Genomic DNA, 25,844 nt, shown 5'->3' with positions numbered 1-25,844 from the left:
ACATTTCATTACACCAAATACACAAAATAAATGTTCTTTTTAGCAACATCATATGACCCCTTTAAGAAACCATTGCCACATTATTACATTAGCCTACATAACATTGTTACTATATATAAAATTAATTCTGGAAAATGCATCACGGTTTCCACACAAATATGAAGCAGCTATAATAATAATAAATGTTTCTTGAGCAGCAAATTATATTAGAATTATTTCTGAAGGATCATGTGACACTGAAGACTGGAGTGATGCTGAAAATTCAGCTTTGATCACAGATGCATTTTAAATTACGTTTTAAAATATATTAAAATAGAAAATAGTTATTTTAATTGTTATATTTCACAATATTGCTGCTTTTACGTTTTTTTTTTCTTTTTCTTCAAATAAGTGCAGCCTTGGTGAGCATGAGACTTAAAGAAAATATTACAAAATCTTACTGACCCCAAACTTTTGTGTACATGTAATATTTATTTTAAATTGGCTAGTTTGTGCAAGTAAATGTAAATTTATTTAAACTGGTTGTTAAAAGTTCAAATGGATTGTGTTATGTTCTGTAATTGCTGTTAATAAATCTGTCAGAAAAAAATATGTTAAAGTTTCACCTTTAGGGGTACAACAGCCTGGCAGCCTTTTACAAAAATTAACCATGGTTTTATTACACTAACCACAATTTACCACAGTATTTGTAGTAAAACTGCAGTAACCACAAATCTACCATGATAATAATAATAATACTACATTTTAGTACTTATGTAACCCCATCTTTATTTTTCATGAGGTACCTTCAAAGGTGCACCTTTGTAACTTATCTACCCTTAAAGCATGCATATTTGTATGGTACTAATATGCTCACTTTTAGGGGTATAGTTGCACCTTTGAGGTTACTGCCACAGTAAAGGGCTAAAATACAATTATAGTATATTTTATTTCTGACAACGTAAACAAAAAAGTTAATGTTTTGTTAAAAAAAGTGAAATGTTAAAAAAACATGGCTTTAAAATCTAATATTAAGTGAACATAACTACTGATTATATTCTTTAAATAATTTAAAAGATCAGTTTAGTTTAGAGTATCGTATCGGTATCGATATTGAAAATAAAATAAGAGGTATCGCCCATCCCTACTCGTCGCTCCGGCCAGGACACGGCATCACAGTATGTTTAGGGGTGTAACATTTCCGTTACACACGCTTGAGGTATTCGGCCAATCACAACGCACTAGATAGCTGGCCAATCAGAGCACACCTCACTTTTCAGACCGATGAGCTTTGTAAAAATCTACGCGTTTCAGAAAGGCGGTATAAGGTTCAAAAAACATTATTTTTCACATACTGTAAACAATAATTTACAGTATGTGGAAAATAATGTTTTTTGAACCTTAAACCGCACAAACATTTCATTACACCAAATACACAAAATAATGTTCTTTTTAGCAACATCATATGACCCCTTTAAAAAAGTGCAGGCAGATTTAGAAAAGCTGTATATCAGCACATGTGAATAGGAGAGCAGATAAGGTGAGTGGTGGACACCTCTTGCGGAGGTCTTGAAGAACCTGATGTGCTCCCTGTCCCTGGTAGAGCCAGGTGTGTCTGCTGTTCCTCACCAGCTGGCTCCTCTCCACCCCACGCTGTAGCAGAAAACGCTGAAAGGCATCACTTTTCAGATGCCTGAACTCCTCTAAACTCAAGAGACCTGCGTCAAAAGAGACATATATTTAAAACATACATATGGGTACACACATTTAGCAAGTATTTGGTGATCTATGATATTTGTATCCTTTAAGGGTCCATTTATCGGACATTTGCAGCTAAGCTGTAATGTTCAAATAAGATCTTCAGCTTCGGTCTTTACCATTTCCATCCTGATCAACCTTTAAGCCATCATAGATTTCCTTAAGGTTCTCAGAAGTTAACCAGATTCCATCTCTCACTCGAGAGTGTGTCAATATCTACACCAGAAAATATGGCAGTAAATTTACAGATTACACAAAGTAAATAAACAAACACAAACAGAGATAAACACAAGATATACTGACACATTACATTTTCTTAGCATTGCCAAACTGCAAAACCAAGGCTCAACAAACATTGACGACTGCCAACAGACCTCATGTGGTTGCAGCTGGCCATCTTGGTTGAGGTCCAGAAAATTGAAGATTTCTTCTGGACTGAGGTTGAGCTGCTGATTAAGTTCCTCTTGACCTTCAGGGACCATGACCTGACTCTCCATCAAACCCTTCAGCTGAGCCAGACGCACAACTACGCCACACTCCTCCTCTGACAGAAACTCAGGGATCTCTGCAGCAATGCAAACACAAACATGGCCACAACATTTCACGCAAATGAATGAATCAACAAACACAAACACGCAAAACCACTTAGACAGGAAACAATGCATGCCTCAACAAAAAGACTGAACTTTTCATTTCAACAGATTACCCAAAAATAGAAATTACCTCAGATACCTCTCATTCATGTTTTTCATTCATGTTTGTGCATATTGGGAATTGTTGATGAAATATTTTTATTACTAAAATCCACACCAATGGACGATATACATTTAGTTTATTATAAGCATGCACTGCGGTTATGTCGTCTGCTGCTTTAAATGCTCAAGCACTTTTCATTGGCTGTCAATGTTTTTATAATTCATCAGCAGGTAAAATCATTCTGAAAAAGATTCCAAAGATTGATGTTATTTTCGTTATAACTGTTGTGTGGACTGTTCTCTTAGAATTTAAATGATTATTAAAACAGTTATCGTTAGAGTTAAGAGTAACTATGGACAATTATAACTTTAAAAGTCTATTATATTATATTCTATTAAATTCTAAATAACAAAGTCCACACAACAGCATTAACCAACACAGAGGAGCAACATCATTGGAATCACTCTAAGAATTTTTTTCCAGCTAAAGAGCGATATAAACAATGACAGCCAATCAGAATCCAACTGACTTTAAAGAGCTATAGTTATCTTTATTGAAGTTATTGTTCTTGGTGTGAACAGGCCTTTAGCATTCAAATCAATTAGGTGACATAATATTCATCCAATAGTTGTAACTGATTTGGCTGAAAAGTAGGTAAGTGGACGCTAGCCATATTAGGATAACCGCTCACCAATTGTGCAAGTGTGGACAACTTTTCGGCACTTTCTTGTCCTTTCAGCAGTCCCTTATTATTGCAGTACAAAAAAGACAATCTGCTAAATATCACCTTTTGTGTGTTTCATGAAAAGAAAATCATATGTTTATGAATGACATAAATGAACAACTTTTTTATTTTTTTGGGTGAAATGTTCCTTTACAGCAACTTGTCCTTACCAAACAGAAGGGGCTTTAGACTGAGTGTCTTCATTTCATGGACTTTCCCTGGCACGATATAAACAATGACAGCCAATCAGAATCCAACTGACTTTAAAGAGCTATAGTTATCTTTATTGAAGTTATTGTTCTTGGTGTGAACAGGCCTTTAGCATTCAAATCAATTAGGTGACATAATATTCATCCAATAGTTGTAACTGATTTGGCTGAAAAGTAGGTAAGTGGACGCTAGCCATATTAGGATAACCGCTCACCAATTGTGCAAGTGTGGACAACTTTTCGGCACTTTCTTGTCCTTTCAGCAGTCCCTTATTATTGCAGTACAAAAAAGACAATCTGCTAAATATCACCTTTTGTGTGTTTCATGAAAAGAAAATCATATGTTTATGAATGACATAAATGAACAACTTTTTTATTTTTTTGGGTGAACTGTTCCTTTACAGCAACTTGTCCTTACCAAACAGAAGGGGCTTTAGACTGAGTGTCTTCATTTCATGGACTTTCCCTGGCATCAGTGACACTTTTTGGACATGGCCCACCTAAAAATGAAAAAAGACTTTGTAGTTTTTGGAAGACCAAAGAATATGACAATACTCACAGAGCCCCAAATCATCTTATACTCTTTACCCGTATTCCTTCAATGCGAGGGAGATACATGTTTCGAGGGAAGCCCGAGTCTGCAAGGGTCTGGGGATCTGATGGTCCAGTAACTTTATGACTGCTGTCTCTGCTTGTAAAATCCCGGGTTGCCGTTATCGCGTTAGAGCCGTTATTATAATGAACATAGAGCAGAAGTGCAATGACATTGATAATATAAACGTGGAAAAAAACCATCACCACCATGAAGTATGAGCGAGAACACACGCTGCTTTTCTGCAGAGACACGCGAAGACGGGGCAGAGATCGCGGTGATGAAGATGAAGATGATGATGATGATGCGGTGTCATCCTCCTCAATATTGTCCAGGGGTTCCATCTTTTTGGCAGACAAGACTTTTATTGATCTGTTTAAAATACACTATTTAAACCTGTTCTCAATATTATGATACAAGCCATAGATGTTATTTGGCAGGTATTTGACAGATAGAAAATCCTGCATTAAAACAGGCGTCACCCAGAAGAGCAGCTGACTGGCTAACCTGCTAAAAGGCTACTTTTGTAACAAGCTTATTAAACACACGAACATATAGCAAAATATAACGTTCCTCGATAACACCAGCGCATTTAAACTGCGTATGAAGACATTTTCGTAAGATTTATTTTCGTCGGTACAAGCGTACCTCCGGCTTACGGCAGCATGACGCTCTCTAGCTTACTCAGCACTTCAGTTGTCAACATTCACTCTCTTGTTTACATCGAGACGCGTGATTATAGCAACTGCGCAGCTTCTAGTGTCCTGCGAGCGGCGAAGCATCATCTTGAAATTCATTCTCTTCCAAATCCCTGTTGTGAGTGTCTTGTAGAGTCAGCTTAGAATGTATCTGTCAGCTTCCTTAGTTGTGCATCTTGAAGTGAACGTGCAGCTGACCGGACTTTCGAGGGACGCCATTCCTGCTGCATCTCCAACACACTATTCATGTCCCACGGTAGCGACGTCCGATTCTTGAATGAGCCGTTCTTTAGAATCGAATCTTTTGAAGGAGTCGGTTGAACAGGAATACGGACTACAAACTGATCTGAACGATCCGTTGATGAATCGGACTGAACGATGGACGATTTGTAAATTAGTAAGAACATTTAGAGTGAACAGTATTTTGAGTAATAGGGTGAAAATAAAATTAGTCGAATAGCAGAATGTTACAAAATACTGGAAATATGTTTACAAATTGATTGTGTGACCGTTTTATTCGAAAGTAATCTGACGCCCCCGTTTTCCGCCCCCAACTGGAGCTGTCCCTGTTTTACATCACGTTCAAAACTGAATCGGGACGAAAGAACGAGCGCTATTATCATCAATTAGCAATAGAGATATAGTTATCGCTTTCAATGTAGTTACATATAGGGTACACGTTACATTAAAGTAATACGGTTTGTGTGTACAGGTATGAAAGGGTGCGGGATTGTTTTGCACACAATATCAAACATTCCCTTAAAAAAATTCCGTCACAACTCAGATATGAAGGAATAATAAAATGTATGATAAATTAAAAAAAATTACACTTGCACATTTACATTTGCAGAAAGCACTTTGTGGTAAAAATGCACCTAAAATGCAAAATAATAAGCCTAATTAGGGATAGTAAAGATGAATTTCCAAAAAGCAAAGATATAGCCTAAAATAACATTTAAAATTTTTTTAATTACTCACAGTTCGTGAAAATGTTAAATACAGTTAAGTACAGAAAATATTAGAAATATTTTGTTAAATGCAATTTTATTTATCATTTAGTGTCATATTTATTGTTATAATTCAAAATTATGTTATAATATATTGTTTTGATCTGTTTTTTGGCAATAGTTACTATTTAGCATCTTTCATAGTGTGATTTCTAGTCAATTGTATTAAACTAGGTTCAGTCTGATCCTCAAACATCATAAACATGGCCTTGTCCCAACTTTTTTGAGATGTGTTGATGCCATGAAATTTTAAATCAACTTATTTTTCCCTTAAAATAAGTTTTCTCAGTTTAAACATTCGATATGTCATCAATGTTGTATTCTAAATAAAATATTGAAATTTGAAACTTCCACATCATTGCATTCTGTTTTTATTCACAATTTGTACAGTGTCCCAACTTTTTTGGAATCGGGGTTGTAATTATTAATTATAATATAGTATATGGAACCTACAACAATTAAAAAAACAAAAACATTGTCCCCGTTTTTAAAAAAAGTCGTAGATAAGTGAGATTTCAATAATATTTTGACCACTGAACAAGGACATGTCCCCAGTTTTCATTTCAGAAATCTTAACGCATAAAAATTTGGTTCAACAACTATAACCGAGTAATGTAAATTAATTATTTAATAGCAATATGTTCAGCGTTTATGTCACGGGACTGCGTGATGTCCATTGCGTAAAAAAATCGGCGAATCAGTATTTTTTAACCTGTTCTTTGAAATGAACTGCTCGAAAGAACCGAATCATGGGAATGTAGAACTTCCCATATAAAAAAGAGGCTGTTGTACTGCAGCTTAGAGCGAGTAGTAGCGCATAGCAACCCCTGGTGGTCGTATATTTTGTATCTAGAGGAGAGATTGAATATAATAAAGGTTAAATAAAACATAACTTTGCTTGCTTAAGGTTCCCCAGAAATTGTGTTTCTTTTCTAATAGAGCAGCCTTTTAAAGCCCTCCAGAGAGATTCTGTCGATGTGGCTATTGGATTATGTGAGTTATTTGCTTGATGCTAATGTGGCGTTAAGGTAAGTAATGTCTAGTTCTGTCATAGCTGTGCAGTTTTTAAACCTCTGTTTTGCTCAGTAGGTTTTTCTATAGAAGAATTATACATGTCTTTCAGTACATTTTTCCATTTAGCATAAAGTTGGGATGTGCTATGACCAAGGTATCTGTATTCCCACGTATCTATTGGGCAAAAACACATTTTGTTGGATCATGTAGAACTAGCCATTTTTGTTTAGTCAGATGAGCACACACATAGATACAGATGTAACCAATGTTTTTTAAAAATGTTTGAAATACCATTAAAGCTATACAAATGTAACCAAATATTTAATTAAACAAAACACAAATACACCTCAGATGAGCTTTTTTATTAGTTACTGGTTTTTGTGGACATTTTACAAGGATTTCATATTATATGAGTTCTTGTTTCTCTGCCCACTCTCTTTCTCAGAAGGTTCATTCCTCAGCCTCTTTACCCTGTAAACAAATTAAAAATAATAAAAAAAAACTGAAGCATTATCAAAATGAGCATAATATTGTACTTTTTAATAATGTTTCATATTGTAGATTTTGTTTAAAATGCTTATGCACAAAATTTTGTTTATGAATAACAAAATGCTTGTGCACAAGTAATGTAATAAATAAAAGTGTGATATTTACCCTCCCGAGTTCACGGCTTTTAGCTCTCAGCTTGTTGACCTGGGACTCAGCGATGTCAGCTCTCTCCTGAGCTTCCTCCAGCTCGTGCTGCACCTTTCTGAACCTGGTCAGGTGAGTGTTGGCCTGTTCCTCCTGTCAATTAAATAACACTTGTTTAGGTTTATCATATCCAGAATATTTTGTAGTGTACCACTCTTCAAACTTTAAAATTACTCACAGCATCTTCACTCTGTCTCTTGTAGGCCTTGACTTTCAGTTGAAGTTTGTCCACAAGGTCTTGCAGTCTGATAATATTCTTCTTATCTTCCTCAGTCTGTGTCAGAAAAACATAATGCCTTAATTGGACCGTTTATCATACCTACATATACATATTTTTGTTTCAGGGAGTACCTGATAAGTCAGTTCCTTCACTCTTCTTTCATATTTGCGGACTCCTTTCACAGCTTCAGCACTGCGTCTCTGTTCTGTTTCAACTTCGCCCTCCAGCTCACGAACCTGAAATACAGAAGATAATTAAAATTATTCCTGACTTTATGCTTGTGATAAAGTTAGTGAATGTACCATGTGTACATTCCACAAAACCGTTTGCACCACACTCTTTCGTCGCTTAATACTTTATTTTGGTGTGTCAATTTATTCGATTACTCTGTATATGAAACCATGATCCGCACTCACAAAAATAGTATTCTTTTAACATCTTATTTTACATTTATCACCAGCAGGACAAAACATCAACGTTTCGGCTCAAGGCCTTCTTCAGTGCGCTGAATAATTCAGTCCCCCCACCCACTTTTTAAATCATTAATTATATTGTCATCATCATTCATCTGCAAAATTAGCCAATGTTAAGTCTCTAAAAATTTCATGTACCATGTGTATAGCCACATACCCTGGCCTCCAGTTTCTGGAGCTGCTTCTTTCCACCCTTCAAGGCCAGACTCTCAGCCTCATCCAGACGGATTTGCAGGTCTTTGACTGTAACTTCCAGATTCTTCTTCATCCTCTCAAGATGAGAACTTGTATCCTGCTCCTTCTTCAGCTCCTCTGCCATCATGGCGGCCTGGAATAATTTTTTTACTCAGAATTCAGTTTCTTTGTTAAATAAGGATGTGCAAATTAGCAGTCAACAGCAGGTTAAAGAACGTCAAAATATACACAACAACTTATCAATGAACAGTTTTTTTTACTTACATCAGTTATTGCTTTCTTTGCCTTATCTTCAGCATTGCGTGCTTCCTGGACTACATCTTCCATCTCACCTTGAATCTGAACAAGATCTGCTTCCAGTTTCTTCTTGGTGTTAATAAGACTGGTATTCTGAAGAAATTGAAAGAATGTTAAAAATAATTTTGATTATGAGTTATTCCTTAAGAAAATACTTATAACAAATCATTCTTCTTACTTGGGAGTGTAAGAGAGTCACTCGCTCACTGGCATCCAGAAGTTCCTGCTCAGCTACTTTGCGAGCTCTTTCTGTCTGCTCCAGAGCAGATCTCAGCTCCTCAATCTCTGCCTGCATCAGGTTATTCCTGCGTTCAACCATAGCAACCTGTTCTTTCAAGTCCTCTTGTGTTCGTAAAGCCTCATCAAGATGGAGTTGAGCATCCTGAAGCAATCAAGAGATAATTAGATCTTCCGATCTCATTAGTCAGATCAAGATATAGTGCTACACTGCTGTAACAGAACAAACCTTGAGTTGTCCCTGGACGTTCCTGAGCTGTTTCTGAGCTTCAGCAGCCTGGCGATTTGCATGACTCAACTGAATCTCCATCTCATTGAGGTCTCCTTCCATCTTCTTCTTGATTCTCAGAGCATCATTTCTGCTTCTGACTTCAGCATCCAGGGTGGTCTGCATGGAATCAATGACTCTCTGGCTGTTTCGCTTAATCTGTTCAATCTCCTCGTCCTTCTCAGCCAATTTCCGATCAATCTCCCCTTTCACTTGGTTCAGCTCAAGCTGAATACGAAGAATCTTGGATTCTTCATGCTCTAGGGTCGCCTGAAAATTAGGATAGTTTGTAGGGAATTGTTTGCTAGAACAGTGGAAATAATGTCAATTAAAAAAAATAAGCGCCACTTTACCTCAGCTTCTTCAAGTGCGGCCTGGATTTCAGATTTCTCCATTTCAGCAGTTTTCTTTCCTTTTTCCAGCTCATGAATAGTCTTTCCAGTTTCACCAAGTTGCTCAGTCAAATCTGAGATCTCCTCTGTATACATGAAAGGACACATGATTAACAGTGGGTTAAAACATACTATTCTGGAGAAGATCTAAAAAAGTAAAAGAAAAGGTCACTGATAATTCTGCAGTGAATGATTGTACGTACGCTGAAGGTTCTTGTTTTCCCTCTTCAGGGTCTCCAGGTGGTCCAAAGCCTCCTCATAAGAATTTTTCATTTTGAAAAGTTCTGTGCTAAGAGAACGAGCCTCCTTCTGGGCTCCTTCCAGCTCTGCCTGGCTCTCCTCATACTTCTGCTTCCATTCTGCCAAGACCTTTATGACATTTAACATTATACCTATGGTGAGGTGCATCACAGCTATATTGAATGTAACTGAAATAATGTGCAAAAGACTCGGTTGCTTTACCTTATCAAAGTTCCTTTGTTTCTTGTCAAGGTTGGCAGCCAAAGCATTAGCTCTCTCCACATCAATCATGAAATCCTCAACTTCATTTTGCAATCGCTGCTTGGTCTTTTCCAAAGAGGCACATTTGGCATTCACAGCCTCAATGGACTCCTCAGCATCCTGCAAACGTTGAGCAAGCTTTTTCCTAAGAGCAACAATGAAATGTTAGTCATTGCTACTGTTTAATTTCTTGTTGTGAGAACATTTAAACAGGTGATTTCATTTACTTCGCTTCCTCAAGCTCTTCAGTACGCTGAATGGCATCAGTCTCATATTTGGTTCTCCACTGAGCTACTTCACTGTTGGCCTTTGACATGCCACGCTGGAGCTCAGATTTGGCCTCTTGTTCCTCCTCGTACTGCTCTCTGAGCAGATCACAGTCATGTCTTGCTGACTGGACAGCATGAGCCAGGGCATTTTTGGCCTTTTTAAACAATAAAAATGTTCCAGTGTTATTCAGTAGGTTCAGTTCATAAGGTCATTAATTAAGATAATGCTAATTCCTTACCTTGACTTCTTCCTCAATTTGCCTCTTCAGCTCTTCAATCTGCTGAGTGAAAGCCTGTTTGCTTCGAGTCAGCTGAGAAACTAAAGCCTCTTTTTCTTCTAGTTGACGTCCCATTTCACCTTGCATAGATTTAATGATGGTCAATAACTGTAGTGTTGTATAGGAGTGTTCATAGAGAATGTCATTTTATTATCTCTTCTGTAAAAATACTACTTACCATTTTCAGTCTGAAATCTTGCCTTTTGAGTACCTAGATCATTGATTTGGCGTACATGTTCGTCATTCTTTGTCTTAAACTCGCTCAACTGATCTTCCAGTGTACGGCACATCTTTTCATAATTTGTCTGCAAAACACAAATTTTTTTTGATGGATTTTCTTTACACAATACAATGCTGTTTCATGTCCAATACTTCATAAATATGTTAATACTCGCCTTTGATTTGGCAACAGCCTCCATACTGCTTGACAAGTCATCAATCTCCATTTTAAGCTCACTTTTCTCTTTTTCCAGCTTCTGTTTCACACGCTGGAGGTTGTCGATCTGCTCTCCCAGCTCTGCCACAGTGTCAGCCTGCTTCTTACGAAGAGTGGCAGACGTTGCTTCATGCTGCAAAGTGGACTCCTCCAGATCACGGCGTAATTTCTGGAACTCAGCCTCACGTTTTTTGTTCATCTCAATCTGGGCAGAAGTGGCACCACCTGCTTCTTCAAGCCTCTCGCTGATCTCCTCAAGTTCCCTTGAGAGATCAGATCTCTGCTTCTCGACCTTAGCACGAGCAGCACGTTCTGCCTCAATTTCTTCCTCCAGCTCCTCAATACGAGCCTGTGGTAGCAAAAACTTTAATGAGTTAAAGTTAATTACAAGAAAAAAAAGCATAAAATCACAGTAGCACTTTGAGTGACCTGAAGTTCTTTAATCTTCTTCTGGAACTGAATACCAAGAGACTGCTCGTCTTCAATCCTGCTCAGAAGTTGACTTGACTCAAAGTCCTTCCTGTTAAAAGAAAAAAAACAGAAATAATTATTCTGAAAGTGAACAAGGGGTCTGAATTATGATGTTAAGTAGGATAGGATGATAATGTTTTATTAGTTCCTCACTTTTTCAGCCTTTCTTCTATTTGTTGTTTGTCATTCTCCAGGTCCATTATGGATTCCTGGGCAAGTTTCAAATCACCCTCAAGCTTTCTTTTGACTCTCTCGAGGTCCATACGGAGTTTCTTCTCCTGCTCCAGAGAGCCTTCCAGCTGTTTCACAAATGTGAAACATCAGTAACCATTATTTTCCTCAAAATATTACTTTAATGTTTGATTTCTGCTTCTTGTTGTAACAATAACTAGACAGATAAGTACTAGTTTCCACTAATTTTTTACATTTCAAACTCACGTCATCAACTTGCTGCTCAAGCTTTGCTTTGGATTTTGTCAGAGTGTTGACTTTGTCCTCCTCTGCCTGGAGATCATCAAGAATCTGTTGATGTGCCTCTTGGAGGGCTTTCTTCTCCTTAGTCAGCTTAGCAATAACCTCATCTTGAGATGTCAATTCTTCAGTAAGGTTTTTAACCTAAGAGATACAGTGGATAATTTGAGTGACTGCAACCTGATTAAAAGAACAAGTTTACCAACACCTGTTTTTTAAGATATTAACCTTGTTCTCAGTGGCATGTTTCTCCTTCTCCACTTTGGCTAAGGTAAGCTCTAAATCATCAATGTCTTTCTTCAGCTCAGAGCACTCATCCTCTAGTTTTCTCTTCTTGGCTGTCAGTTCAGCATTGATTTCCTCCTCATCCTCTAATCTTTCATTTGTCTCTTTAAGTTTCGCCTCAAGCTGGATCTTGCTTTTGATTAGTCCTTCACATCTCTCCTCAGCATCAGAAAGGTTTTCTGTTTCCTGTTTATTAGAGCATCATTTGTTGTTTGATTTATTTTTTAAGTTGTGTTTTTGTTATATTATTAAGATAAATTGATTATTTGTGATCTTTTCAGCAGGAAAAACTCACAGATGCCACTTGTAACTGCAGGTCATTTTTCTCCTGCAGGAGGGAAACCATCTTTTCCTCCAGCTCCTTCTTCTTGGCAAGTGCCTTTGTTAGATCCACCTTCATTTTTTCAAAATTCTCTTTCATGGCTGCCATTTCCTTCTCAGTCTCTGCACTCTTCAGCAGAGGCTTGATCTTAAAATACAGCTTCATCCATGGCCAGTGTTTCACATTCATGAATGAGCGGATGTTGTACTGGATGGAGTAGATAGACTCTCTGGATCATAGAATCAGAAGAAATGGTCAGATCCTGTGTGTGAATATGAAGTGTTACCCCCTAAAGTATATTTTAAGCAAAAACAAACCTTCTCTCCATCATTTTGACAAACTCTTTCCTCATAACATAGCCTCTGCAAAGTGCTTGAGTCATGGTCACGAGGATAACAAGTTTTTCATCTCGCATCTCCTCAAGGGTACCCAGAAGCCCAGCTTTGAAGAACACCTGAAATTTGGTTTGGTTTGGTTTTCACATTGTTAGTGACAGCTGTATTATCAACAGTGATTGTAGAGTCTTGTAAACATCCTAACCTTGGTGTGTCCAAACTTGTACTGGGTATGATCCACATCAATGGAGGTAAGGAGCTTCTCTGAAGCCTTCTTATTGTCAATGAACTGACCCTCAGGGATGACACTAGCATTCAATACTTTGTATCTAAAGAAAGGTCATTCAAAATATGACATTATTTACCTTGAATTAATTCAATAATTTGGTTTCAGAATCATACTAAGTTGAAATTTGCACCTGGATGGTACATACATGAAGTACTACTAAGAGATGACACCGGTCTTACTAATCTTGCATACACGTTTTTGTATGTAAAATCTGTGTATGTGCATTCCATTTATTCTGCATTTATAAGATCTTGTTTGCCATGGAAGAGAAGTATATATGTGTGCGAGAGAAAGCACACTTGTTTCATGCAAATTATTAGCTGTGGGTACATGCCCCTCATTTAGAAAAATCTATATTCATCAACATTACAACAAGGCTGAGAACAATTGTTTTAAAACATATTTATACATAATGTACATTAATTACCTCTGCTTAAAGTCACCATAGAGGATTCTGCTTGGGAAACCTTTTCTGCAAATTCTAATTCCTTCCAGTACACCGTTACAGCGCAACTGGTGGATGACCAGATGGTTCTCCATTAGACCTAAAATAAAAAGAGTTAAATAAACTTGATTATTGTTTTGATAAAAGTCACTCATGTTCATTTTAACACAGAATCACTACTTTAAATATACGGCATGCTTTTCTGTATTCTAACATGAATGGAAAAAATATTGACCTGGAGTCTTTGATTCATTTGGAATCAAGCAACGCACAAAATGAGGATGAGTGCTTCTCAGGTTGGTCATCAGTTTGCCCAAGTTCTCCTGAAGGTTGAAGAATAAACAGATAAGCTATCACCTAGTACCCCTTAATAAAAATATTATAAAATATTAAGGAGTAAAATGAAACCACATCATTACCCGGAACAGAGCAGACACAGTCTGGAAGGAGCCGCCCTTCTTTTTCCCACCCTTTTTGCCACCAGATTCAGCTGTTGATTAAGCAGTATAGTAAAGAAATCAAATTTTTTTGTTGTTGTTGTTGACAAAACTTAGTTTTCATATTTGCATCCTAATGTTTCAATCATAAATGTGTGAATTTGTTTGGCAGACCTTCAGAAGAAGAATGAGCAGCATACAGGTGACCCAACAGTTTCATTGCAGATTTCTGGTACAACTGAACCACAGAGTCGTTGAGAGGGTCCTTGTTCTTATCCAGCCAGCCTGTGATGTTGTAATCCACAGTTCCAGCGTAGTGCACCAAGGAGAAGTGAGCCTCAGCCTTGCCTTTGACAGGTTTGGGCTTCTGGAAGCATGCACTTTTAGCAAGATGCTGGTCATACAGCTTGTTCTTGAAGGTTGTGTCTGTTGCCTTAGGGAACATACACTCCTCCTCGAGGATGGAGAAAATACCCATTGGCTGCAAGAAAGAGCATATTTCATTGAGATAAGAAAAGGAATCAAAGCAAAGCAGCTATGCTAAAAAAAAAAAGAAAAACACTATGTCCTAAATTTGAAATTTGTTACCTTCTCAATAAGCTCAATGCAGGCAGCCAAGTCCATACCGAAGTCAATGAACTCCCACTCAATACCTTCTTTCTTGTATTCCTCTTGTTCCAGCACAAACATATGGTGGTTGAAAAACTGTTGCAGTTTCTCGTTTGTGAAATTAATGCACAGCTGCTCCAGGCTATTGTACTGTAGTGAACATAAAATATTTCAGTATCAGAACCAAGAATCTAAAGCATCAGATTCATATTTTTTATCTTGATAACTTACATCAAAGATTTCAAACCCAGCAATGTCAAGCACTCCGATGAAGAACTGTCTTGGCTGTTTGGTGTCCAGCATCTCATTGATTCGGACAACCATCCACAAGAACATTTTCTCATAGACTGACTTGCACAGAGCCATGGTTGAATTATTCACCTAATTTAGAAAAAAAGAATGCCATTTTATACCATTTCATTGTTTAAAAAACAGCCTATTCATTAAAATTCAGTGATGCTATCCTTAATTATAGATATTTAAATGCACACACCTGAGGAACAGTTTGACCTTTGGTCACAAATTCATTCCCGACCTTCACTCTGGGATAACACACAGCTTTCAGCATGTCGGCAGAGTTCAGTCCCATGAGGTAAGCAATTTTATCAGCCACTGGAAAAAATATTTCAAGTAAATTATTAATATATTATTAAAAATAATATATGTTTCCATCCATGTTGTAACCATATATGAAAGTTTCTACAGCTGAATTTAGACTGAAGTCACACCCTCAGTTCCATCAGGCTCTGCCTGCTCTTCCCTCTGCTTCTGCTTGAACTTCATGTTCCCATGATGCATCGCAGCTCCTGTCAGCTTGTAGATGCCTATTTTCTCATCAGCAGTAAAGCCCAGGATATCAATGGCTGTCTGCAAGTCAGAGACAATCATGTGTCTCTTGTCATTTGATTACGACATAATAATGTTAAAGTCTTTATTGCTGATTATGCATCGCAATTACGAAACAGGCTTTTTATGTAAATTATTTGACAAGCTGATTTCTGCTTACATCAGTTGCAACGAACTCTTCCACATCGTTGATGCTCTTGACTGTGATCTCACCGTGACTGATCATGGGATAGTCGTATGGGTTAGTGGTGATCAGAAGAGCCTCTACAAAAGGAATATGACAAAAAAGAAAGACTTTGAAAGACTTAGTATCTGTTCTTGCATTCTTTAGAAGAATATTTAATATTTAATTGTATTAAATTCAAATTGAATATTGCAAAATATGATCTTAATGCAATAATGTACAATTTCTTACCCAGCAGTTCTGGCTTATGGCCAGTGCAGAGCTGGTAGAAGATGTGGTAGCTCCTCTCAGCAGACAACTGGAAAGTTACCCTGGACTTTTCCAGCAGATCTATGGATCAGTAACATGATTATCAGAGAGAAAAAAGGAATGTTCATAATATCAGTCAGTTGAAATCAAAGAATGAAGGACTCACAAGTTTCAATGTCAGCTGAGGCCAGTTTTCCAGTAGAGCCAAAATGAATTCGGATGAATTTACCCTGGAGAATTTAAAGGTAAGAAAACAAATTTTATCAGGAAAATATGTATAAAAAATTCCATTACAGAATCAAAACACACAGAAGACCATACTTACAAAGACATACTTACAAAGCGGGAAGAGTTGTCATTCCTCACAGTCTTGGCATTTCCATAGGCTTCCAGCAAGGGGTTGGCTGCAATGATTTGATCCTCCAGTGACCCCTGATGGGCACATAATGTGTTAGATATGCCAGTCAAATAAGTGTTCTACTGCTTGTTTTGTATTGATGTTGTGACCATACAATCTAATAAATCCATCCTCATTATCATTTTGGCAAATAAATTGCATAGATACCTGCATTTTTCCAGGGTTGGCCTCTGTCTTCTTCTGTCCAGATACAGCAATTGTTGCAAAGTACTGGATGACACGTTTGGTGTTCACAGTCTTTCCTGCACCAGATTCTCCACTGAAAATATGGTCCAATATATTATACTATGCATCAGACTTCACAGTTTCTGCTTATCACACAGTAATGCTTTTGCATTTGTGATTAAAATACTTACGTAATCAGGATAGACTGATTTTCACGATCTACAAAAGAGGAAGTCATTTATTACATTCAAATACTACCACAGTTAGCTGTGATCTTTTAACAATCTTTTAACCACTGAACTTCAGCCGTAAACATAATTTTTTCATACCAGTGAGCATGAACTGATAGGCATTGTCAGAAATGGAGAAGATGTGAGGTGGGGCTTCAATTCTTTTTTTGCCCCTGTAGCCTTGCACAACTACAGCATCGTACACTGGGAGCCACTTATAGGGGTTCACAGTGACACAGAACAACCCGGAGTAGGTCTGCAAAAGAGGATTTTAGCTTAAATAAAACAGCATAATGCATTTAAAGTATAAAGTTCTGTTTATTTTATTACTTACGTAGATCATCCATGCTGCATATCGCTCTTTGAGGTTGTACAGCACAGTGGGTTCATTGAGGTGGGTCATCATGGCCATGTCCTCTATCTTATCAAACTTGGGGGGATTCATTGGGAAAATGTCATCCTCCTTCACTGTGAGTGTCTGGAGGGAGAGCCATTTTACAGTTATCAAAGAAGCAATGCAGATGGCTGTAAAATTTATTTGGCAAATTTTATCTAAGTATCTCTTATACCCACTTTGCCACACAGAGTTTGCACTGTTGCTTTGCCACCTTCCCGACTCTTGAGGACCCCTTTGAGGTATATCTCCTTGGGTTCAGTCACAAAATAGGCAGTTTTGGCATCAAATGGCTTATTTTGAGCTTCCAGTCGTTCCTTCTCTGGCTTGCGGAGGTAGATGGTCGCAGGGCCAAAACACTCCATTTCCGGTTCCATACTCATGGTGGCACTCTTAAAGAAAAACAACCAATACTGTTTGTAATGCAAGTTATATTCAAAGGAACATTTACGTTTATGTATGTGTGATATTACCCTTTAACATTAGACTAAAGTGTAAAATAACCCAGTACTTCATGTACTTGGTTGATTAACTTGTCACCCAAAGCCAAAATTTCTACAGTATTGAATCATATATGTACTAATAAAACTTCATATTTGGGGGATGGTGGTTGAGAATGACAAAACCTTGTTAAAGAACCTTGTTATGCATGAATTGTTACAAGCAACTTCAAAAATATCAATGTCACATTGTTAACATTTACAGTTAATTTAAAAGATGCTCCAATGTTTACCTTTGTATTGCACCAACTCTTAGGACTTGATGGTTATGTTGTAATTCACCACCTCTGTGTGCTGTAAACAAAAACAAGGCATTTGTTGTCAGTTGAAACTTGCCCAAATGATAAAATAAGTAGTTAAGGCAAAGAAATTATAAAAATTAGCACAGGATAGCATTGTTGTCACTGAGGAGTGCAACGTTGTAATTTGTAATAAAAAACCTGAAATATCCCTATTTGTGAAGAGTAAAAAAGAAAAAGCAGAATTGTGCGTAGAGAAACCATCTGCTTTGTGGCTTAGCGTTCAAACACTCACCTTAGCTGTGTAGTTGTGAGCCCTGGGAGGAGTCAGGAAAGCCCTGTTTTATACAAGGCGTAAGTGTCCTGTCAGCACATTTCAGCATCTAATTTTTGGTCATGAGTCCTGTTTGCCCACTTCCATTTGTCCCTTTCAGCAGCATCACTGTATTATTTTTATCTCTTGAAATGAGATGGAGTTCCAAGATGGTTTTAGCTCTTTAAATTTGTATTGTCTAGTACATAAATGTGGAGAGTTTTTTTAAAGCCCATTTTAAGTGTTTAAATGTGAATCTGAGCTGTTATGAATTACTTGTCTCTATTGGTCAGAATTTGCATTGTTACAGTATGCAAAAAAATGGATCAAATGAAAAAACAATAAAACTATTCCAAGAGTCCTGAGTCATGACTCTACAAGGATAATAAATAGTTTTTGTTTTTAACTGAAATAATTCAGTTGGTACAAATAAGGAGAGCAAATAAATAACAATCAGTGCAACTAACTCTCAGTTATAAATCCTTCTTATGAATGTCTGGCAATAATAAAGTCATCCACCTCGTTGTTGAGAAGACTTCAAATGTCACTAGTATAAAGTTGCAGGAGCCTTACAAATTTGACATGTTACAAAGAAATCAGATTGGTATACTTCTGTCCCTTCAAGAAACAAGCAGGGATGCCAAAGGATCATGCCTTTCCTTGCTAAGAACAGCTGAGGCTCACCAGGCCTCTCCTGGGGATGAAACAAAGTCCAAGGTGGTGACAAAATCCTTGATGTCAACAGGCCAACTTGAGTCATTGTGTGCTAATAGCTGGGCCTTTCCACACAGGGAGTGCTGGAAGAATGTGTGCATGGCCTTTTATTCACTTTTAAGATTTAAAATAGTGGATCAGGACCTCTTTAGTCTGATGGTCCTCCTCTGTTTGGCTAAGTGTAACATGAGATTTGATGTAAGGTAGGCTTTGTGAGCCTTAAGGTCAGTCTTGCCACTGGGAAGGTGATCTCATACTTGCAAAGAGCAGAAAGCTTTAAAAATTGTGGGGGAGTTACTCTTGAGATATAATGGGCTCCATTGAATAAAAATGTGAAACTTGATCACCCACCCATAACACTACATTCTTATTTGGACAAAATGCAAATATAGCCACCAATGCAGTCTTGACTTACCAAATGGCAGCAGGCTCAGGGGATTTATTGTGTCTTGAACTTCCTGCATTACATTACAAAACAAAATCCAAATGTTTTAGTGTCTGTCAAGAGGCTGCAAGTGTGCAGCATTAAAGATTATGGGTTAGTATAATGGTTCTTGGATGAGACAGTCGTATCATAGTTTCAAGTCGTTTCGGCTTCTTATTTTAGGACATTGAAATATAATACAGCGTCTTTGCTTCTTGTGATAAAAGACAAATGAGTTTGTATTGGCTTTGCTTTATTGTTCAATGTGTGATTATGATGCCACATTTACACTTTTAACCTTGCAAAGATCTGCTGCTTACAAAGCCTCTATATCTCTTGGTGGATGCAGTTGGGTTCCTCCACAGATAAGTATAAATTTCATTTATATGATATTTTTGATCCAGTTGCATGATATTGCACATACTTGCTTTGCTTTTAACTTTTATGTTAACTCACAGGGTGCGGTTTTCTAAAATATTGGTTTAAACCATGGCAGAATGAGTACCTGAGGGATAGAAAGATAAGATCCTGGAGCTGTTTTCATCCTGAGGGATAATTCTTAAATGTAATGTTAAGAAAGCAGCAATATAGTGAACCTGCAATTCATATTTAGTGAGCTGAAAAAACATTATTGTAAGTAAACAAACTTCTCTAGAGATTTAGTCCTGAGTTAGCCCCTAATATAAGATATTACCCCTAATATAAAATATCTTAAAAATGGAATTAACCTTCTATAGATTTGTAAATGGAGGTGTATATATAAATATATATATTTCATGTAATGCTGTATAATTTCTGAGCCACCACCAGCACAAAACATGACAAGCTGCCCTATTTGCATACTATTCATAACAATAGTTTGTAATGTTTTTGTAACGTTTGTAATGTTTTTGCAAGTGCACATGGATGAAATGTCTTCAACCAGTCTTTAGCAGATAAGGTTGAGGTTCCACCACAGAGAAGCAGACAAAGGGTATGAGGACAAGGCAACAGACCTGTAGGAGCATGTTGAAGTAGCAGGGGGTTATTCCAGTGGCAGTCCTGACATCAGAACCTGACAGTTTCACACGGATTGGGAGAAGTAGATGCACCACTATATTGTGAACCATCTTCGATCTAGAAGATTGGCCCACAACGAATTGCAGTAGTCTAGTCTTAAAAGGACAAGAGGTTGGTTAGCTGATACGACTTGGACACCCTTTGGATTTCACAGGGGACTGCTACCCTATGCATTACTTCACAAAAGTGTAAACGTTGAGTGACAGAATACCATGTAGGCTGATTAATAGTCATTTATTTGGTTGTAATCCAGTGTGCACCAGTTTAGGCTTTGCAAAATGCATTGAGGTTACAGCATATCCCCAAAGAGGATGTGAAAGGACAAATAGGACACCCCTACTATGGTCTCGTGGACTTCAGTTCTGTGTAAGGAAAGGCCACATCGCTTTTCACAATTTACCATGTAACCATAGTTCCTTATTAACATGGATACTTTAAATCATGTGAGAAGCTTTAATGCAGCGAATGTCACCATGCAGCGAAATTAAGAGAACAAGTCAAAACATTAAAGGGGTCATATGATGTTGCTAAAAAGAACATTATTTTGTGTATTTGGTGGAATGAATTGTGTTTATGCGGTTTAAGGTTTAAAAAACACATTATTTTCCACATACTGTACATTATTGTTTCTCATCTATGCCCCGCCTTTCTGAAACGCGTCGATTTTTACAAAGCTCATCGATCTGAAAAGCGAGGTGTGCTCTGATTGGCCAGCTATCCAGTGCGTTGTGATTGGCCGAATACCTCAAGCGTGTGACGAAAATGTTACGCCCCTACCATACTGTGATGCCCTGTCCGGCCTGAGCGACGAGACAAAAACATTAAAACCCATTATAAACAAGGCATTTGTTACATCCAGTGGGGACACAATTACGGATTATAATGACTTATACTGTCTTTTTACACGTTGCATCGTGCCGCGTAAACATAAAACCATGTCTGCATTTGTGATCGGAGAAATGACAAACAACAAGCGCTACTCTACACTGCTCAAAACTCGCGTTTGAATCATCAGTGGCAAATTCTTTATATATAAAAAACTTACTTACAGTCTGTGAATCAGAACAGCCGGCATTGTAGTCTACTCTCCCAGGATCAGGAAACAGTCCTCCATAAAATGTGCTGCACACTGAATATTTGGGTTGAACTGTTCTGGAACAGTGTTGTAAATACAACTTAATCACTGATTTCTAGTCGTGTCCTCTTTTGGAAGGCCAAACAAAGTAGTTTTGCTTTCGCAACGAAACACAGCGTCACACACGGCGGCCTTGAGTGAGCAGAGGCCGGAGGGCTAGAGTGAGCCCTCCGGATTCGACGAAGGAGAGGCCGTCGGGCTTGCGGCAATCACATGTGACGACCCCGGGCTGGACTCCGCTTCGTCCACGGTGAAAGCCGATCCGGTGATCCACAGCGCGAAGTTGATGTATTTCCTCAGCGACCAGCACGGATTAGCTCCAGGCATGGCGAAGCGGATATCATCCTCTTTTGGAAGGCCAAACAAAGTAGTTTCGCTTTCACAACGAAACACACAGCGGCTTCACGACATGGCGGCAGCAACAATACTACAGCGAGAATAAAAGTCACGCCTTCTTTCTTTGCGTGAACATTTGGGCGGCGTTATGCAACTCTTGCCACATCGTGACATAGACATGTGGGGGTGTGTTAGAACGAGCCGTTTTAGGTAGGCATGGTTGACTCTTAACTTTTATAAAGTATTTATCATCTTCTATCTAGAAGATTGGCCCACAGCGAATTGCAGTAGTCTAGTCTTAAAAGGACAAGAGGTTGGTTAGCTGATACGACTTGGACACCCTTTGGATTTCACAGGGGACTGCTATCCTATGCATTACTTCACAAAATTGTAAACGTTGAGTGACAGAATACCATGTAGGCTTATTAATAGTCATTTACTATTAACTTTAGACTCTTAACTTTTATAAAAAATATCTCTTTGGATTTGAGACTTTAGTCTTTGCAACTATACAGATCTTCTTTATGCACCAAGAGCTTCAAAAAGAAATGGAAAAATTTAAATTGCATCATATATTAAATAAAAGAAAAACTGCAGCCATTGTTGTTTGGTGGTCAACTTTATTCACATGACTCAGCACAAACTCATATTACATGATTGTTTGTTGCTGTATCTTATTTAAATGTGATATTCACTCTGCAACCTCTTTTCCCTGCGGGAAAAAACCCCCATAAATAACAGTCAAATATTCTGGACTTTGAGCGGAGGTTCGCCAGATGGATGCTAGGCAACGGCGTCCTGAATCCGCGCTGTCTGAGCTTGACGAGCGCGCCGGCTCGCTTCCCCCGTCTGCGCGTCCTGAAGCGTTTGATCAGCGCCACAGCTCCCCCGACAACAATGTCCAGCAAAACATCAGAATAGTCGAAAACCGGTGAAATATCGGGTGGTGTGTACTTCCGAATGTCCAGCAATTCGTCTCTGGTGAAACTTATTGCAGGGATATAACTAAAGACAGGACAAACTAACAAAAACATAAAAACAACTGCAGAGCACGCCACGGAGGCAGCCATCAGCGTCGGTGCCATTGTGCATTTTGAGTTTAGTTTGTGTATACTCAGTAGTCAACAAGTTTGGAATAAGTAACTTTTTAAAAATACCTTTCTGACATCACGGCTCTTTGCCCTGAGCTTGTTGACCTGGGACTCAGTGATGTCAGCTCTCTCCTGGGCTTCCTCCATCTCATGCTGCACCTTCCTGTACCTTGCCAGGTGAGTGCTGGCCTGTTCCTCCTGTGATGAGATTACCCAGGAATCAGTAGTTTATTAAATCGTCAAACAAAATAATGATGTCTTGATTATGATGAAATATGACCATTATAATACTGTACTTACAGCTTCCTCAGCTTGTCTCTTATAGGACTTCACTTTCAACTGCCATTTGTCCACCAGATCCTGCAATCTGGTTATATTCTTCTTATCCTTTTCAGTCTGTTAAAAAGACTCAGCATTGTAACTAAAGTTGCTCTGTTGATGAGCCATTCCTTTTGAGAAGTTAAGTAAAATCACCTACCTGGTAAGTGAGTTCCTTCACTCTTCTCTCATACTTCCGAACTCCTTTAACAGCTTCGCCACTTTTTCTTTGCTCAGCCTCAACCTCACTTTCCAGTTCACAAACCTGGGAAATAGATAGAGAAAAAAAATGTATTACAAAAATTCTAGTGTACTCTTTGGATTTCATAACCTTCTTATATATTGCTCAAAAGTGTACCCTAGTTTCCAGTTTCTGGAGCTGCTTCTTTCCACCCTTCATGGCCAAACTCTCAGCCTCATTCAGACGGTGCTGCAGGTCTTTGACTGTAACCTCCAGGTTCTTCTTCAGCCTCTCAAGATGAGCACTTGAATCTTGTTCTTTCTTCAGCTCTTCTGCCATCATGGCGGCCTGCAATCACACATGGCATGACTACAGCTCTTTTTCAGTGTTCACTAGATGTAATTAATAGGATTTGACTGGATAAAAATGTTTTATGTACATGTGGTCATATACAGTAGAACATATCAATGTGTATTTTCATACAAATAGGCACTTACATCAGTAATAGCTTTTTAGCCTCCTCCTCTGCATTTCGTGCCTCCTGAACAGCATCATCCTCTTCACCTTGGATTTGAACTAAATTGGCCTCAAGCTTCTTTTTGGTATTGATGAGACTGGTGTTCTGTATATTGGAAAGTAACATGGTTTACCATTGACTATTCTGTCTAAGAGCCCAGATGAATTAAACTGGAAACACTTGAAAACAAACCTGGGAGTGTAGAAGTCCTACATGCTCACTGGCATCCACCAGTTCCTGCTCAGCCACTTTGCGGCCTCTCTCAGTCTGCTCTAGAGCAGATCTCAGCTCCTCAATCTCGGCCTGCATTAGGTTGTTCCTGCATTCAACCATAGCAACCTGTTCTTTCAAGTCCTCTTGACCCCTCAGAGCATCATCAAGGTGCAGTTGGGCATCCTATTAAAAGACGAATAAGTACTGGAATAAGTACTTAAGAGGATGAGGTTCAGCTCCCAGCTGAGGACAACTGGAACTTTTACAATAGCTCCACGATTTTACCTTGAGCTGTCCTTGGACGTTCCTGAGATGTTTCTGAGCTTCAGCCACCTGGCGATTTGCATGGTTCATGCTGAATCTCCATCTCATTTAGATCTCCTTCCATCTTCTTCTTGACTCTTAGGGCTTCATTTCTGCTCCTGATCTCAGAGTCTAGAGTGCTGTGCATGGAATCAATCACTCTTTGGTTATTCCTTTTGATCTGTTCTATTTCCTCATCTTTCTACGATCAATCTCCCATTTTACTTGGCTTAGCTCAAGCTGGAGACGTATAATCTTAGATTCCTCATGTTCCAGGCTTCCCTGTTGACCAGTAGAAGAGCAATAATCAGTTAACATTACAAAAAAGCAGTTTTGTAAAGTATTATATTATAGTTATTCAGAAAAACTTCAGTTTACCTCAGCTTCCTCAAGAGCGGTCTGGATTTCTATTTTCTGTGTTTCGACTGTCTTCTTGGCTTTCTCCAACTCATGAATGGTCTTCCCAGTCTTACCAATTTGTTCAGTCAAGTCAGAGATTTCCTCTATGAATAATATAAAAATGAGAGTATTCACATGCAAGCATAAAAACTGTCTCTCTCTCATCTGTACTTTGTAATTGTGAAAAAAATCTTACGTTGAAGGTTTTTGTTCTCCCTCTTGAGGGTATCCAAATGGTCCAGGGCTTCTTCAAAGGAGTTCTTCATCTTAAAAAGCTCGGTACTAAGGGAACGGGCCTCTTTCTTAGCTCCTTCCAGTTCTGCTTGGCTTTCCTAATACTTTTGCCTTCCACTCTGCCAGAACCTTGAAAAAAGTCAAATAAATTTGTGAGCAAAGACAAAGATTAGCAAAGTTTATGTTGTTGTATAAACAATCAGCAGCAATTAATACATCCTGTACCTTGTCAAAGTTCTGTTGCTTGTTGTCAAGATTGGCAGCAAGAACAATAGCTCTCTCCACATCAATCATGAGATCTTCAACTTCACCCTGCAGTCGCTGCTTGGTTTTTTTCCAGAGAGGCACACTTTGAGTTCACAGCCTCAATGGACTCCTCAGCATGCTGTACTCGCTGAGCAAGCTTTTTCTAAGAGCAGCAATTAAATGTTAGTCATTGCTTCTACTTTATTTCCTGTTGTGAGGACATTTAAACAGGTGATTTCATTTACTTTGCTTCCTCAAGCTCTTCAGTACGCTGAATGGCATCAGTCTCATATTTGGTTCTCTACTGAGCTTCCTCACTGCTCAGCTTTGGCCTCCTGTTCCTCCTCGTACTGCTCTCTGAGCAGATTACAGTCATGTCGTGATGATGAACTGTCTTTAACTGAAAAATTAGTGTTTACTATTGTCATTTTGCATTATTGACACACTATTTTCCTAATTAATGCTGTTCAGTTGCTTTGACACAATCTGTATTGTTAAAAGCGCTATATAAATAAAGGTGACTTGACTTGACTTGA

The 25,844-nt window shown here is 38.3% G+C and overlaps 2 protein-coding genes and 1 pseudogene across 2 annotated transcripts; all 3 read right to left on the bottom strand.

Moving 5' to 3' along the window:
• Nucleotides 1–1,473: 1,473 nt before the first annotated feature.
• LOC107568172 (transmembrane prolyl 4-hydroxylase-like) lies at nucleotides 1,474–4,918 on the bottom strand. The gene is made up of 6 exons (XM_016254086.1): nucleotides 4,607–4,918; nucleotides 3,955–4,302; nucleotides 3,785–3,866; nucleotides 2,112–2,302; nucleotides 1,857–1,953; nucleotides 1,474–1,697 (listed from the first exon to the last, which is right to left on the bottom strand). The coding sequence occupies exons 2-6, from the start codon at nucleotides 4,300–4,302 to the stop codon at nucleotides 1,474–1,476; spliced, it is 942 nt and encodes a 313-aa protein (XP_016109572.1). The 5' UTR covers nucleotides 4,607–4,918.
• A 2,106-nt stretch (nucleotides 4,919–7,024) lies between these two features.
• LOC107568178 (myosin heavy chain, fast skeletal muscle-like) lies at nucleotides 7,025–18,144 on the bottom strand. The gene is made up of 41 exons (XM_016254096.1): nucleotides 18,121–18,144; nucleotides 17,820–17,880; nucleotides 17,266–17,478; nucleotides 17,027–17,170; nucleotides 16,792–16,948; nucleotides 16,654–16,681; nucleotides 16,445–16,556; nucleotides 16,219–16,311; nucleotides 16,046–16,109; nucleotides 15,862–15,960; nucleotides 15,607–15,710; nucleotides 15,329–15,467; nucleotides 15,094–15,212; nucleotides 14,832–14,981; nucleotides 14,580–14,750; nucleotides 14,166–14,472; nucleotides 13,974–14,044; nucleotides 13,790–13,877; nucleotides 13,537–13,654; nucleotides 13,026–13,149; nucleotides 12,803–12,939; nucleotides 12,459–12,714; nucleotides 12,107–12,349; nucleotides 11,846–12,022; nucleotides 11,561–11,706; nucleotides 11,366–11,456; nucleotides 10,896–11,285; nucleotides 10,679–10,805; nucleotides 10,462–10,580; nucleotides 10,181–10,377; nucleotides 9,915–10,098; nucleotides 9,656–9,821; nucleotides 9,414–9,538; nucleotides 9,022–9,330; nucleotides 8,734–8,937; nucleotides 8,523–8,648; nucleotides 8,221–8,391; nucleotides 7,722–7,826; nucleotides 7,549–7,644; nucleotides 7,332–7,463; nucleotides 7,025–7,148 (listed from the first exon to the last, which is right to left on the bottom strand). Exons 3-41 carry the CDS (start codon nucleotides 17,467–17,469, stop codon nucleotides 7,128–7,130), a joined length of 5,814 nt encoding a protein of 1,937 aa, XP_016109582.1. The 5' UTR covers nucleotides 17,470–17,478; nucleotides 17,820–17,880; nucleotides 18,121–18,144; the 3' UTR covers nucleotides 7,025–7,127.
• A 4,279-nt stretch (nucleotides 18,145–22,423) lies between these two features.
• LOC107568171 (myosin heavy chain, fast skeletal muscle-like) lies at nucleotides 22,424–25,684 on the bottom strand (annotated as a pseudogene).
• Between the last annotated feature and the right edge of the window lie 160 nt (nucleotides 25,685–25,844).

The sequence above is a fragment of the Sinocyclocheilus grahami genome, unplaced genomic scaffold (assembly GCF_001515645.1).
Source record: "Sinocyclocheilus grahami isolate Dianchi unplaced genomic scaffold, SAMN03320097.WGS_v1.1 scaffold1224.1, whole genome shotgun sequence".
NCBI classification, from domain to species: Eukaryota; Metazoa; Chordata; class Actinopteri; order Cypriniformes; family Cyprinidae; genus Sinocyclocheilus; species Sinocyclocheilus grahami.
The sequence above is the reverse complement of the archived record's forward strand: the minus strand, read 5'-3'. Positions and strand labels throughout refer to the sequence as shown.